At 37.3% G+C, this 16036-nt stretch overlaps 1 protein-coding gene across 2 annotated transcripts in view; it reads left to right on the top strand.

Annotated features, from left to right (window-relative positions):
* The window catches only part of HBS1L (HBS1 like translational GTPase), a 59618-nt gene that overhangs the window by 40794 nt on the left and 2788 nt on the right, over nucleotides 1-16036 (top strand). For both annotated transcript variants that reach the window (XM_042016132.1, XM_042016134.1), the window contains 10 exons: nucleotides 1712-1968; nucleotides 2439-2604; nucleotides 3654-3771; nucleotides 6365-6511; nucleotides 7164-7238; nucleotides 8002-8119; nucleotides 8306-8374; nucleotides 11587-11691; nucleotides 13696-13786; nucleotides 15364-15472. In XM_042016132.1, coding sequence (XP_041872066.1) covers nucleotides 1712-1968; nucleotides 2439-2604; nucleotides 3654-3771; nucleotides 6365-6511; nucleotides 7164-7238; nucleotides 8002-8119; nucleotides 8306-8374; nucleotides 11587-11691; nucleotides 13696-13786; nucleotides 15364-15472 — 1255 coding nt within the window. The remainder of the gene's footprint in view (nucleotides 1-1711; nucleotides 1969-2438; nucleotides 2605-3653; nucleotides 3772-6364; nucleotides 6512-7163; nucleotides 7239-8001; nucleotides 8120-8305; nucleotides 8375-11586; nucleotides 11692-13695; nucleotides 13787-15363; nucleotides 15473-16036) is intronic.

Genomic DNA, 16036 nt, shown 5'->3' with positions numbered 1-16036 from the left:
GGTCTCACAATCAAGAGGAAGACTTGGCTTTGGGCCTTATGAAAAGGTGTCAAAATCAATCAGTCTGCTGCAGTACTGATAACACAGGTGGGTTCTAAAACTGTGGGGAAGAAGGGAGAGCCACAAACCACTGATTATTACAGTATAATGAAAATCCCTACAAAACACTGTATTTAAAATTTTATCCAAGGGGAATAAGCTTCTTTCCCTGGAAAACTGGAAATCCTTTCAAGCTCAGTGCCATCATGCTGTGATGTCCCATGTTACTTAGTGCTGTAATGAGAGGCTAAGTTTGCGTTTGACCTGAACGTTTATAATATTTAATTTTTTAGATCATAACTCTTCAGTAGACTAGCATGTTTAGACTGTATTGTTCCACGAGATCTGTGTAATGGAAAGGGACTAATGCAGTGCAAATACGCCTACACAGACAGAAAATGAGAAGGAATGTCAAATAAAAGCTGAGATGTCACAATGTGGGATTCTAAAGTACCAAAACAAATAGTTTTGTTTGTAGAAATTGAAAAGATTAAAACTGGGTAGTTAATTGTGGCATGTAAACAGAAAGTGGAGAGTGAAGATTTCACTGTGGATGTGGAAACACTTGACTCTTTAGAGCCTGCATGAACCTGTTCCTGAGAAAGCAGTCTGCAGCATGATGGTACTGAACTTGAAAGGATTTCCAGTTTTCCAGGGAAAGAAGCTTCTTCCCCTTGGATAAAATTTTAAATACAGTGTTTTGTAGGGATTTTCATTATACTGTAATAATCAGTGGTTTGTGTATTGACGTTTGCTGTGATAGAATGTTGGCACACCTGTAATAAGAGCTTCTGTTCCTGTCTTGTTGCTTACATTAATGCCTCACCATGCAGCTGTCAGGCAGTAAGAAAGCTTTTGCTGTCTTTAAAATGTTACTTAGTGTTTGTTTTTAGTGATCATCTTTGCTATGATAGATGAAGAATAACATTGTATATTCTCAGAAAGCTTGTGTAAATCAGGAAAATATGTTCATTTACAAAATGGAGACAAAAAGAGAGAGTGTAAGAAAATAATATATTGAGGATTATTTACCATTAGGATTAGTATGGTGATCTGTGGGAGAACAAGGTGTTAGAAAAAGGGAGCTTGAGAATCCAAATCTCTTTAGTCCTAGGTGCCTTGTTTTATGCATGAAACAATTTTTTTCAATATTGATAAATCTTATATTATCTGTTACGGTTCTATATAAGCATTGCACTTTAAATTGCAGCTTACACGTGCTTAATATCAACTCTTTATATTGTATTGCTGTTCTCACAATAGGACATCACTATATTCAGCTGCAGTAATTTAGTGTATGTGGAAACTGTTTCAGGATCCGTGCTGCAAAGCTGACTTGGGCTCTTAGTTCAGAGGAGACCTGCTCTCTGTGGTTGTTCTGCATAATTGTCCTTTCCCTTCCTGGTAGAGTCGATGGAAAGCTTGTTTGTCTATTTCATATATTTTACAAGATTACTTCTTATCTTGCTTTTATAGACAGTGCTTTTCAGACAAGATGTTCAGAGCTGGTATATCTGCAGTTTGTATCCAGCTGCTTATCGGTTCCACCTTAATGGGCTTATCCCATACTCTAAGGGGCTTACACAATACTGAAGGGGAAACTCAATTTCTATCCTATATATCTATGTCTTCTTTGCCATTTGCATTCTTCGTGTTTTCTTTTTTTCCCTAGTGCGATTGCTGAGGAAAATGGCCACACTAACACACCTCAGAAAGGACTGTTACCTGAAGACGCCAGAGTAGCTTCTGGGGTACTTGAGGCTGTCTCAAAATCTACTCTTCCACCTCAAGTAGTGCAGGTTTCAGAAGAGCAGAATATGGTGCCTAGTCCAGCAAAAAAGTCAAGCAAGGCAAAACCACAAATAGATGTGAAAGCAGAGTTGGAGAAGAGACAAGGAGGAAAGCAACTGCTGAATTTGGTGGTAATAGGTAATACTGTAAAATTACATTTTTGACAAACATAAAGTTTAAAAAGTGCGTTGATTGAATCTGGAAGTGATACAGAAGCAAAACTGTCCACACTCCAGGGAAGGAAAATCTCATATTGTTTTCAGTTGCATCTGCATTCTTTGGAGGGAGTACATTCAGATGCCTTTGACGTGGACAGTGAGGTTGACTTGGCTTCCCTTTGAGCATACAGTAGAACATGTTTGGTTTGGTTTCATTGTTGCAGCGTGTTGTTTTTAGTATGAATTTGGAGGTGCTCTATGGCTGTCATGCTAACTGGCTGTTAAGGATAAACTGTCTCCCTGTGTCTCTGTCTCACAGGATTATGAAGTTCTGTGGATTACACAAGCATTATTAGTGCATGTGATGTTCATATGTTTAGTATATTTCCTGTGCTCTACCTAAGTTGCATAAATGAATAAAATTGCTATAATATTTATTTTCCTCCACAGGACATGTTGATGCAGGCAAAAGTACTTTAATGGGTCATTTGCTCTACCTTTTGGGAAATGTGAACAAAAGAACTATGCACAAATATGAACAGGAATCTAAAAAGGCTGGTAAAGCTTCATTTGCCTATGCATGGGTCTTGGATGAAACTGGTGAAGAAAGAGAAAGGTAGAAATACATTTTAATGGGAGTAACCTTTTTTCTCTGAAAGAACAGCACTTGTTAGAAAATATTAATGTAATAAACTAAGCATTGAAATGTCAGTTCATCACATTTGACTTGTGTTACTTTTAAAATTAAATCTACAAATTAATTAAATTAGCAATTATATTTGTATGCTTTATAAAATGCCTTTATTGATTTGAAATATGAAATTTAAATTACATTTTTGTATTGAAGAAGTGAGTTTTCTGAATTGGTATTTTCAATTGATTTTATTTTCTCTTTGCTCTGAGATTTTTATTTTTAGAGAAAAACTTTCTGGAGTCATCTGTAAATCGTTGGGATTTTGGGGGGCTTGTTTTGTTGTTGGGATTTTTTGGTGATTGGAAGTAGCATACTAGAAGTATCTACTACTACAAGATGTTTTGTCCCTTGAAAGTTTCTATCTCTCTTAATTGTCTGTAAAGGGAGATGCAGATGACTAACCCAGATACAGACATGTGTACAGTAGACATTTGCATTTGATGAGATGAATCCTATCCTGTGTATCATGCAGAACATGTAGTGGTTAGTGAGGTGTGGAACTGAGGCCAAGCATGTTGTGATCCTTCCTTGGTAATTGGGAGGTCTGCCTGTGGATCTTTGCAAATATGTAACTGTATCTCTATAGTCCCATACCACTTTTTTTTTTTAAACTCAGCTATGTTTCTCTTACTCTGATGATACCTTTTTCTGAAGAACTAAATATCAAAAGTATAATTAGTAATGATTTAAATGTGCAGTTCAGTTTTCATGTTCTCGCTGTGCTTGTTGGGACACAGTCTGTGGGTGCATGGGGTTAGTACTGGGAATTTTGGGTGTTTTTCTTATGACTGGATTTACTAAAAGGCAGCTCTAGAGGTCTGCTCTTCCAACAAGCAGGTATCCCTATGGTGAAGGCTAAATCAGTGAAAGATATGAAGTGTATAAGTGCATGGTTGTGTTTTTGATACTTCATATCTCTGTGAAGTTTTCGAAGCAGTTTTAATGGTGTGTTGCATGTATGCTTGTTTAAGGGGAGTGACAATGGATGTGGGTATGACCAAATTTGAGACACCGACTAAAGTAATTACGCTGATGGATGCTCCAGGCCACAAAGACTTCATTCCAAATATGATCACAGGAGCTGCTCAGGTAGAGATGGTCTCAAATGGTTTTTCCAATATTGTCTTTGTCTTTTAAAATCTAAGATCGAATGGAATCATTGATGGTGTTAGCATATCTTTGAGTTTTCTAAACTTAAAAAAGAAGGTGCTTGTTAAACATTAAAGGTAGTTGCATTTTTTTGATGCTAACATTTGGGAGGAGGGTTTTATTATGCAAGTAATTTAATAGTAAGTTTCAGTTTGATAAAATTGCAGTTGAGCTTTGAAAGCTATTTAGATGTGGTATATGGCTACTCAGTGAGTAGTTCTGTGAAAGTCATCTTGTAGGTTAAGATTTTAAGTGATTTTGAGCTTAAAGAAAAAGGATTTATAGGTCAAACAAAACATTTTTCTGTTTTACAGTGTATTTTTTATGGGATGAGAAGACATAGATAACAAGGTTTATACAGAATGCATCTGTCTTGTCAAGAGGGTATTTGCAGAGACTGCATGTCACTTGTTTTAGGAACATTAGGCAAAGTCAAAAGTATTGGACACTACCCATTGAATTAAGTATGGCACTCACCAGTAATCTATAGATTACTTATTTGTGGAAGTAATACATCAGAGGTGGGGGAAATTAACATGGTTACATGACATTAAATGAGTGATTTTATTTTTCTTCACTTAAAGGCATCCTTCTTTAAATAATAAAATTGATTCTCCAAAGTAGAGATTTAATAAAATTTTTTTTCAAAAGCAAAGCTGTGTATAGGTTTTTGCTTTGTGTGTGTCACAACAGTCTGAAATATGGGTTATATCTTAAGATCTTTGTTGAGTACTTGGATGAGTACTGCTAGTATGATCTTACAGATAGAGAACTACACTGTAGGGAGACTGATTTGTCCCAAGTTCTGCTTTAGCTCTGAAGCAGAGCCTGAGTGAGAGCTCAGACCTTGTGACCCAGTGGTTAGGCTGCAGAATAGTCAGAAGTTTGCAAATTATGGTGTAGTGCTTATACAGCCATCTATACAGTGGAATATATGTTGTAGCAATTTTATGAGTTTAAAAATTAGAAGTGTATCTTTAGTTTCAGAGCAGTGGAAAATGTTGACTCAGATGTGCTATTTTCTTTACAGTTGTTATTTAAATAGTTTTTTCGTTTGGGAGAAAAGTAACACAGGCCAGAAGTATTAAGAGAAGAGTTGCAAATCCCCCAGCAATTGTATCAGTTCAACAGAAGATGGTGCTGACCACATAAAGCTTGGTATCTTTGTGTTCCAGCTCTCAGGATGATGAGAGGCTGGTCTGTTCTGAAGCCTGTTAAGGAATCACTAAAACTTTGCAATTTTCCATTGCCTGTTAGAGTAGGCTCAGTGCTGAAGCAATGGCTGGAAATGGCTTTAGTGCCTTTTTATTGTGGAGAATGCTGTTAGGAGGTGAATCCCCAACTGCTGTTATGCAAAATGCAAATCAGCCTTATCAAGGCCAGCATCTGGCCTTTGATACACATTCAGTAAGTCCTGAGGTACTGTTTTTATAATTTATAATTTAGAAAATGCAGGATGTCTTCTTTTTTTTTTTTTTTTTGAAGGAGAAGTTCACTGCAATGCACTTCTGAGGCTGGGAGCTCTGGGGAAATTCATCAGTCATCCTTTTCCCGTTCTCACACTCCTGCTGTCTCTGAATGAGCTGTGGGGATTTCATGCCTAGGATGAGGCGAGGAGAGTTCAGAGTCAGGACTCAGTTCCTTTTCTTGGCATTCTGAAGCATGGGTGTTTAAGGAAAGGGAGAAAATACCACTTTTTCTTCCCTCTTTCCGTTATGTCCAACTCCTCAGGCCTATGAAATTGTCCTACACCTGCCTGTTGACACCAGTACCTTTGTTGTTCTTGTCTGTTGCCCTCACTTAGTACATGATGATGATCTAACTGGCAATTACTTACCAATGGAGGAAAAGTGCAAGAAATATTAGCAGCATTTAAGGCTAACAGCAAGAGCTGTGTTTTTTCCCAGTGCTTACATGCTGCATGACTTTCATGCAGCACTGTAGACTATATGCTCTTAATGCTTTGGTATTAGAGAGTTTGTCTAGGTGGTAAAATAGGCTACTTTGTCTTTGCCACCTTGTGATTTTGGCACGCTCTAGTGTGTTGAGTGGACTGTGAAGCATCCACATCCAGCGTACAGCCAACTGGTTGTCCCAGTTGTATAGTGTGGGGATTTGTTTGCTATTTTTGCAGCTTCTCACTAACAAGGTGTCCAGACTGAGACAGGGGGAACTGGACACTGTGCTCATACGTTGTGTTCTAAAGCTTCTGAGCACAGGCTGCTTTTGTTTAGATCTATGCAGCACCCACAGTGGGTAGATTGAAGGGCACAGGTTCCCCAAACCAGCAGTTGTCTTGTGTTTAACCAGGAGGTGCTGGTTTATGACATGAGATGACATAATGCCATAATATCTCAGCAAAGTGGGTATGATACAGATGGGACTGAGCAGTTTCAATTACCTTTGGAGCACATCAGGATCCCTCCTCTGTAAAGTACGTTGTGTGCGAAATGTTACTGATTGAGGTGTTTATCCAGATTATTTCCACCTTTTGACCACTTCTGATTTTTTTTTTTTTTTCTTTCTAATGTAGGCTGATGTGGCAATTTTGGTTGTGGATGCCAGCAGAGGAGAGTTTGAGGCAGGATTTGAGACAGGTGGACAAACTCGAGAACATGGATTATTAGTGCGCTCTCTTGGAGTGACGCAGCTGGCTGTTGCAGTCAATAAAATGGACCAGGTACACGCTTAATTTCTGCGTTTAAGTGAAGGGCTTCTATCTAGATTTGTGGACAGTAAGTTTAAGGATCAGTATTGTGGAACTAATAATAAAGCATTGTTTTTTTGCTTTCCGGCTCTGTCCCTTATATTTAGACTTTACGATGCCATTCTTTTCATTTATGGGTGTATTTTCACAGTACACAAAAGGTTAATTCTGGTGCTAAAATGAGCAGGGGTCCCTTTTGTACTTGTGGAAATCTCACATAATGGTTGATCTCAGTGGCATCTCTAAGATCATCTTGGTGGTCATTCAGGTCAAGACCGCAGTAGTTTTATTTAAATGTGTAAAGTGTGTTAAAGATGACTATTTATGTTTTAAGTTATTACTGTGTTGAGTATATCTTGCTGAGTCTGAATTTTGTGTAAACTTAAAAAAAAAAAGTTGCTGTTGAAATTAAAAGGGCTTGCAATTTTGGTGGTGTGTTGTTTGTGATCAGTAATTGCTAATGTGTATGCTCTTATATATTCAAGTATGAATGCACCTGGAAATCTCATGTTTATAAATACACATCTGTTTCTACTACAGAATTGATGACATGCAGCTGTATGTTCAAGTCATGGTTAAAAATCTATCATTTTATTATCATATCATAATCTGTGCTTTATTTTAGGTTAATTGGCAACAGGAAAGATTTCAGGAAATTACAAGTAAGCTTGGCCAATTTCTTAAGCAAGCTGGCTTTAAGGTAATACATTTATGATGCCTTCATTGCTTTGTTCAAGCATTTGGGTGGAATGAGCTTTTCCTACAGTCAGGTTATTTTGTGTCACTTTCCTGCTACTGCTACGTGTGCATAATATAGCAGGTTCCTTTTCTTACTGGTAGGGTGACACTGAGCCCTGGATAAGGGTAGTCAGTTCTTTAATACTCTTTGTGTCATCATCTTTGTTTAGGTCTGTTGAATCTTTGGGGTACTCAGATCACTTGTAAGTTCTTGGGATTGTTGTTTACAAAGCAGAAGAGACCAAAAATGGTCTGTCCTAATGTTCACGATTACGTGAATGACAGTAGAGAGTTTTATACCGCAGCAGGTGTCAGTGTGGATTATGAGCTCATGAGAACCCTCTGCTCATGTTTTCTCAGTTCCAACTACTATTCATTTGGACTGGGTGTGGTCTTCCTGCAATCTCTATGGATAAAGCAGCAATTCAAACCAAAGTTTTGCCTGTCAGACATGGATGAGTTTGTTACCTGAACTCAGTTTCTAGTTGTCAGTGTTGATATCATCATATTTAAGTATCTCCAACTCTTTTCTGGAGCAGAGTGATCAGGCAAGAGGTAACCACAAAGGAAACGGATCCACTGAGTAACCTGCTTTCTCCAGGGGAAATACAGATGTGACAACTATTCAAGTTTAGATGTGTAATGTTGAAAAAATGCACGTTTTGTTTCTGCTAACAGATCCTGTTGTTAATGTATGCTTCACATCTGTTTGTTTTTTTCATTAGGAATCAGATGTGGCTTATGTTCCAACAAGTGGCCTTGGTGGTGAAAACCTAGTCACAAGGGGTCAGTCAAATGACCTCACACAATGGTATAAAGGAAAGTGTTTGTTAGAGCAAATTGGTAAGTGCAATTTTCCTCACTTGAAAACTAATACATCTTAATCCTGTGTGTGTTAAAACTTTTATTTTGGGGAAAACGTGAGACAAAGTCATTGGAATGCAACATAATTAGTTTCTCTAACTGAGAAGTTGCTGAGATAGTCATTATATGCAGAAATTCTAAAAGATCTTATCAATTTATTTGCAGATTCTTTCAAACCACCACAGAGATCAGTGGATAAACCATTTAGACTGTGTGTTGCTGATGTTTTTAAAGGTTGGTTGTTTTTATATTTTTACCATCATTTCACTGATATTTAACACAAGTGTTGAAAAATGCTGTCAAAATAAGACTTAAAGTTGGAACTTCATGTATGTCAGTAGTCTTGGACCAGAATAGTAAGTTTTCAAGTACTATTCCTTGTCAGATTTTAAATAGTACTGCTGAAGGTGAAACACACTGGAAAAGAAATTGAGAATAATAATCTGTATGACCAGTTATTTGTCTATGTAATGGGTTCACAGTTCTGTGGGACAGAACGTGGGACTTTCCCAAACTGGTTCTACTGGACTAAATCAGTGTTTCTCAAAGTTTTTATTAGTGTAGCTTTGGGCTCTTTTGCTTTCCAGTCCTAGATTTTAAACAAGTTTGTCTTGTTTCTTTTCTGTTCATTGTTTTAGTTGTAAATAATGATACATTCCTTCAGTTTTGTATAAAAATTTGGGCAGGTGACGTGGAAGAAAAGGGTGGTGGTGGCTATTACAACCAGTCAAGGATTTAAGGCAGTGAGCTATTCCCTATCATTAATAAAGATAGGAACAGCAAGAAGTATAACCAGTTCTTATTTTGATTGTCTGGAGAAAATAGACTGCCTCCAGCCTCTAAAATTTTCATGGTAAACTTGGTTTATTTTTTTTTCCATTTAGTCATGTACAGTTGGAGGTAACTTAGAAGAAATATGGTTTCTAGACCCATCCTGTTTGAAACATTCTGTAGGTCTCTTGAGGAATGTTGCAAACTAAATGACAGCATGATTTGAAATGTTGTAAATATTTGTAATCAAGTATTATTATTGAAGTTCATATTTTAAGAAATTTTGCTTGATACTTAGGGTGTTTATAGGGGAAGTACAAAAAAAATCAGATCAAAATACTGATAATAAATGGAAATAACCAAGTTTGTGCAATTTTCATGTGGGCCTTTGAAAAAACACTAGATATTCTACATGCCCTTGGTTAGCTGATTTTACTGAAGCCATAATGCTAAATATTGAAAACTTGCACGGGAATTTACCCTGATGTGATAGCACGGTTTTCTTCATCTATGCCATCACTGTGTTTATTTTTTATAATTTCGTGAGCTGTGGGAAAGTGTTGTTAGGATTATTGATTGAGATCTTTCAACATACTATCACAGCTTTTCAGCTGCAATAATCATTTTTGTGTTGAGCAAAGTTTCACAAAATGAGCAATTTTGACTAAATCTGTTTTGCTAAAGTATGCAAAAAAATAATGACTTTGGAAGGGACTCAATTTACATATACAGGGTTTATCACTATATGCGGCCTTTTAGGTGTTTTTTTAGGCTATTTTTTCTTACCTTATGATCTCAAAACTTAATTAACTTTGATGCCACCAGAGGAAGTAGCTGCAGATACAAGTACATGAACCAACAGTTGGTCTCAGCTCTGTTCCAGTACCTGTGCAAGCTCAGGAGGAGCTGTCCATAGAAGTGTGTAAAAAGTGAGAGTGCTGACTGTACTCTTACATGGTTTGGAAAACCCCTTTCTGTATTAAGGCTGCCCACATATATGATTCACCTGCCTCAGGCAGATTTTAGCTGTTATCTGCCACAGGCCTCCTAATATTCATGCTCTCCAGGCAAACTATCTCTTGATTGAAGAGGTCCCTGTAAATCCCTTCACTGCTTCATCGGTCCCCACTTACCGTATTATAATTCTGCCTAGGGTATGACTGATCTAACCCTGAAAGAGCCTTGTCCACCAACCAAATCCTGAGGACAAAGAACATGCCCTGGCAGAACCCAAATACCATAATGCACAGAAATGGGGACATTTTTTATGCCCTGATTCTGTCCCCCACTGTCCATTTTGCACTTACACTGATTTCAGGGGGAACTGAAGGAACTTGACACCTTTCGGGAAGCAATCAGCATGGGAGTTGGTGAAGCTTCAAAGACCACACTGGTTTACCAAGCCAGACCTGGTGATGAGGGGAACAAAAGATAAATGGTTCTCAATTGTGCTTGGGAGTGGTTAAGAACCTGGAATTGGTTCATGTTTCTGGTTGCCACCAGTGCTTGCAAAGCCAGCTTCAGGTTCTTTTGCGTTCCGTATTGAGGTGGTATCTGTAACGTGGCTTGGATATTCTTTTTCTAGACAGGATCAGCTTTGGCAGTTTTCTGTTTGACATTTGATGTCATCTGTTAATTGTCTGTGTTCATATCATTTGCTGGAATGAATAGAGGAAAATTAGCACGCAGGCATACTGGTAATATTTTTCCAGGTAGAAAGATGGAAGCATTCATTACACGGAAGCATTCATGACTATCTGTGAAAAATGCAAAGAGCAAGTTGGTAGTAAGTGACCTCAAGATTTGAGATCAACTTGTTCTTTTGAATTCAGGTTTAAATTCAGCTTTTAATTTAATGTGAGACACAAAATACTAAGATATTTGCTTATATCACTGAATTCAGCAAAGGGTTATTTGCTGTTTGTGTGGATACTGAAAATGTCATTGTAGAATCAGTTCAGAGAGTTCTTTTTAAATAGACCTGCAAATGCATGCTAAGAAGATGAGGCATTTGTTAAGGTGTATGTCCATAAATGTGCATGTGTAGCATATCTGTGGAAAGTAACTGGCATATCATTCAAATGATGAACAGTGTTAGGACATGAAGAAGAAAACTTTGCAGATCTTTTATTCAGAAATACTTAAATCATCTCCAGTTATAATAGTTTCTTGTGTTAAATAGGCCTCAATCATTCTTTGACTTTTCCAGGAGTAAAACTAATACGCAGACAGAGTATGTAGGTTTCTGACTCAGTTAAACAGTAAGTGGCATAGGAATTTGCACCTGTATGCATGAGAATTATTATGAGAGGTCTGTCATATGCCTTTAATCTGTAATTGTAGTGAGAAAGTGATAAATAATATTGCTAGAAATAAAGGGGCTTAGTCTAATACTGAAAAAACTAAAAAATATTTCTTTATGTACCTACATTTGTTTGAAAAAGAATGTTTCTTCCTTAGTTCTGAAAAATGTAAGATCTAGAGGTTTTGAATTTAATGTTTCATTTTCATTATGATGTGCAACTGGCTAACTTGCAAGTACTGAACACTCTGCTGGGAGGGGAAAAAGTCTTCATTATATTAAAAACTTGGCTATGCATTGATGAAGGACTAACTTGTCATGGGAAATTGACTGTATTATTAGGTTTTTGAAATTGTTGCTGTGTTTATTACAGACCAAGGGTCAGGATTTTGTGTGACTGGTAAAATAGAAGCAGGCTATATTCAAGTTGGAGAACGACTTCTGGCAATGCCTCCCAATGAAACTTGCACTGCAAAAGGTATAGTCTTCAGAAGCATGTTTACTTTCAGGTCAATACTGGGCTAGAAACAGTTACTGAAATGGTAGCAGACTGTCAAACTGATACTAACTGTCAAACATAGATTGTGAAAGCATAAAACGAATTTCTTTAGATGTGACTGTGTCTGTATAAATATGTCTGTGAAGGGTATGTGAAATCTTGCATGCATTTTTTTTACCATATCAGATAATCCAAATGTTATAGCCTTGTGGCTTTTGACATTGCTTTATGAAGAGCCTGTAAAAAGCATTTGAGTTCTAGCAATGTCTATAAAGATATTCAGTACAGGAATCATTAGTAATCAGCTTTACTGTGGAGTGTTTCTGCTGTTAGGAAGTGTGAGGATGTTGAACAACCTTTAGAAATTAATCTTATTAATTGGTTGTGAAAAAGCTTGAGAATTAAGTCATCACTCTTGTTTGATGTTGTAAGATTTGTCACTGATCCTTTCATAGTATCAAACTTTCAGGTCTTAAGCAGCTAGAAAAGAGAAGAAAATTGGATTTAAATTTCAATGTATTTGATTTCTGAAAAGAGGAATAGCTAGACATTAAGTGCTTAGCTGTTTCCTGATTAAGCTTGCTGTCTTTGTACTGCATAGTTGGTTTTGTTTCATATGCAAATAGAAAGATAAAATTATGATTTTCCTACATTGACCAGTGAATAAAAAATTGGGTCCTCGAGGTATGAATAGATTTTTGTATCTAAGTATTTAGCCTGAATTCAGCAATGTGTTGGTTTCGTTGTCTGTTCTGTTCCAAACCCAGCTTGTTCAATGCTAATTTGGGAAGCTCTTCAGTCTATCAACTTACACAGTTCTATGCACATTTTTCACATGCACAGGAATGTTACAATAATGTAGATGAATTTGGGTAGCAGACCACTGTAGTCACTCCTCTGTGTGGGGAGTGGAGGAAGTACCATGGAAAAAGATGTATTTTGTCTGAGTATCTCCAGCAGCATGATTCTATGGTTTTTCTTCTGTAATGCCTCTCTCATGACTGAAATGCAAATGAAGGTTGGGGATATTAGTTCATTAAGCATGTACTATTTATATTTAATGTAAAGAAGTAATAATTTAATTTAGCATACAGTATTTACTAAAGACAGTGTGCACATTAGGATTCAAGTTGTTCATTTCAAGAGGCTGAATTTCATTCATTCTGTGGTAACGACAGATAGATGAAATAATTATCAATGCTGCTTAAAAAATGGTACTTAACGTGCTTATAGTTGAATCATGCTTTCTGGCATGTTTTTGGCAGGTGATTTTGGGAACAAATCTGCAAGTCAAGAGGTACAATCTGCAGCAAAATGGAACTAGATCCTATAAATATATGCAGTATTTCTAAAATACAGTTTTTTTCTTTCTTTCTTGGTGCCTACTAGAAACCTCAGCATGTTTAATCAGAGCTAATTAGTCTTGCCCTCACCCACCAACCAGGCTGTCTTTGAAAGAAATTAAAATACATAAAAATCAGAATTAAATTACTTGTAAAGGTGCTTTCTAATAGACGCGATGTTGCGAACAAAAGGCGTCAGTTACGCTTTTTTATGAAAGAGTCAGCAAACCCACTTAAGGTAAATGAAAGTTGACACAGTACCATTAAAGTATATGAAAGATGCGGTCTAGGGTGTGCGTGTGCCTCAAAGGGTGGGTGGGGCAGATACAGAGATATTAGTACTACAGCGTTTTCGGGATTGCGTCATCTGTGCCAGTGACAAGGGCCAGGTCCCCTCCTCTGGTTTAAATAAGGCCATGTTATGGTGCAGGGTGTGGTGAGAGAGAATAGCGAATCCTCACCAACGGGAAAGAAAAGCTTCCTTGGTCTTCTCAGTTAAAAAGCTTTTACTCTCAACCCATTCATACTGAAAATTGATGAGTAATGGTTGATGAAGCACAAATGGCCCAAACAGAGCTGTTTGTTTGTAGCTCAGAACCTAGGTACTTCACTGTGAGGTTCTGTTCTTACTCATTTCCAGGAATCACACTGCACGATGAACCAGTTGATTGGGCTGCAGCAGGAGATCACGTTAATCTCACTTTGACCGGCATGGATATCATCAAAATCAAGTGAGCAGAACTGGGTTTCAGTCTAAGTAACGGTTTGTTTTTAATGAAAAGCTATATAACTATTACACTGGGCTGTATTACAGCGGTTTACTTGAAGAATGATGTGGCTACCAGGATATTTAAAACCAAAGTGATGCATATCACCTGGCTTGCATGTACAAACGTTGGAAACATCTGCCACATGTGCAACGGCAGCCTCAGAAGAATACTGTCAGTTTTCATCCTTTGCCCTAGTGCTGACACCAGTAACCTTCCAAGCCCTTTTCTTGTAGACTAGTCCTTGGACATTTTAATTGCCAAATAAATTAAACCTGTGTTGCTAAACTAAACAGAAAATTTTTAAAGAACTTCTCAAATTATCAGTTATTCTAACGAGACACATCCAAACAACTGCCATTTTGTAGTAATGAGTAAATCTGTACAAGTGGAATTGATGGAAACTGTTTATTCAACACATTTAGCTGCTTGTAAGATTTGTTTTCCTAAATGTTTTGCTGAGGGGTGGTTTGATAGTGAGACACAGCAAATCTCCTTGTGTCTTTTCCAGTCTGTAGGTTTCATGCTAAGCATTAGCCCCAAGCTTTTAGGTGTTGTTCAGGCCAGGTAACTGGATCCATAATTTGTTCAGCTTCTTTAAATTCCAGTTGGACTTCAGACAGCAAACTTTCAAGGTATTCTTTGAAAATCTTGCATTGATAGCTTTTCAAGTTTATACTCTGATTTAAGAGAAAAGTACAGGTATTCTGTATTGCTGTATTGGGGTGGGATTCTTAGTGGTAAAAGGGTGAGGGAAGTCTTGTTCTATTTGTTGAATGAAGTCTTGAGTCAATTTGTTACCTTGATGTCATTCATCTTTTGGAGATCTGCTAGAGTTGTCAAGAAAAGCTGTGAATTTTCAAGTCCTCTTGATATTGATGAACTTTGATGTACATGTTTAATTGTGCTGTTTGTTCTCTTCCATCATGTTTTCCTGTGTGGGATTAATTTTCCTTACATTTTAGATGGCTAAAACTAGCCCCTGTGAAAAAGCTATATGCTTACTAACTTGTAACAAGCAGCAGCTTTCTTGTGTTCTCCATGTAGAATTTTTTGGAAATGAGTGCTGCTGAGAGCTCAGGTTTTGAGTCCTGATCATGATGTTCCCTTCTTATCCAGAAAACATTTTAGCTACAGGCAGCAGTACTACAATTTTGGGGACACTGCAGTATTTTATGCTATTGAACGGAAACACTGAATCTCTGAATGAAAGTTTAACTCTTAAAAATACCTACGCACAGGAAACAATGACATTTTCAGAAACTGATTATCAATGGACGTAATTGTTCACTGAACTAGACAGAGCCCTTCATGCATACACACAAAATAAGGTAGACATTGTCTAGGAACTCATTTTGTTACAGGCTTTAATACAGTGTTGCTGGATATCCATGCACCCACAACCCCCCTACCACCCCGGTTATATTAAAGTGGTGTTGCTTTTCCTTTGCTTGTCTTAATCACTGCACTGGAAAAGGGTAATTATTTAACGCTTTTATGTCAAGACACATCTGTTTGATTTTTTTTGTTCTCTCTTGTAGTGTGGGCTGTGTATTTTGTGATCCCAAGGAACCCATTAAAGCTTGCACTCGGTTCAGAGCTCGAGTTCTCATCTTCAATATTGAGGTTCCAATCACTAAAGGATTTCCTGTAAGTCTCTGTGAAAACTGTTCATGGCAGGTTGCTCAGGGCTTTTCTTCTCCGTGTTCTACCCCTGAATACGAGACACATTCAGAATCCAGAAGCGGTTCTGTCTCTCCAGAGGAAACTGATTCTTTTATAATTCAAAGTGGATAAAAGGGGCTACTGTGGCTGTCTATGCATATTTTTACTGGCTTTTAATACATAGCTGAGCCATTTCAGAGAATGTGAGTTTCATCACATCTAGGCTTTAGAAGCTCACATCTTGTGGAAATATAATGATGGACTCAAATGTAAGATACCTTTTAAAATAAGTATCAGTTCATGCTATAGAACTGCACTGAGTTGGCAAAAGCAAAACACTAAAGGATGAAAAATGTATTTATGATAACATAAAATATGGCCTTTGTGTCATATCAGTAATCGTCACAAAGTTTAGGAACTAGGAACAGTTACTGGATGTGAGGCAGACACTCCTGTGAGAGAAGTTTTATAAGCATTTCTTTTAAAAAATCAGTCTTAAAAGAAGCAGCTGTTTTCAAGTATTAACACCTAGGATTGCTGAGTATTGTA

This window comes from Corvus kubaryi, unplaced genomic scaffold, assembly GCF_017639235.1.
Source record: "Corvus kubaryi isolate FWS band 111438036 unplaced genomic scaffold, C.kubaryi_AGA036_p1.0 split3-73, whole genome shotgun sequence".
In the NCBI taxonomy this organism is placed as follows: domain Eukaryota; kingdom Metazoa; phylum Chordata; class Aves; order Passeriformes; family Corvidae; genus Corvus; species Corvus kubaryi.
Note: the sequence above shows the minus strand (reverse complement) of the source record. Positions and strands in the feature narration are given on the sequence as shown.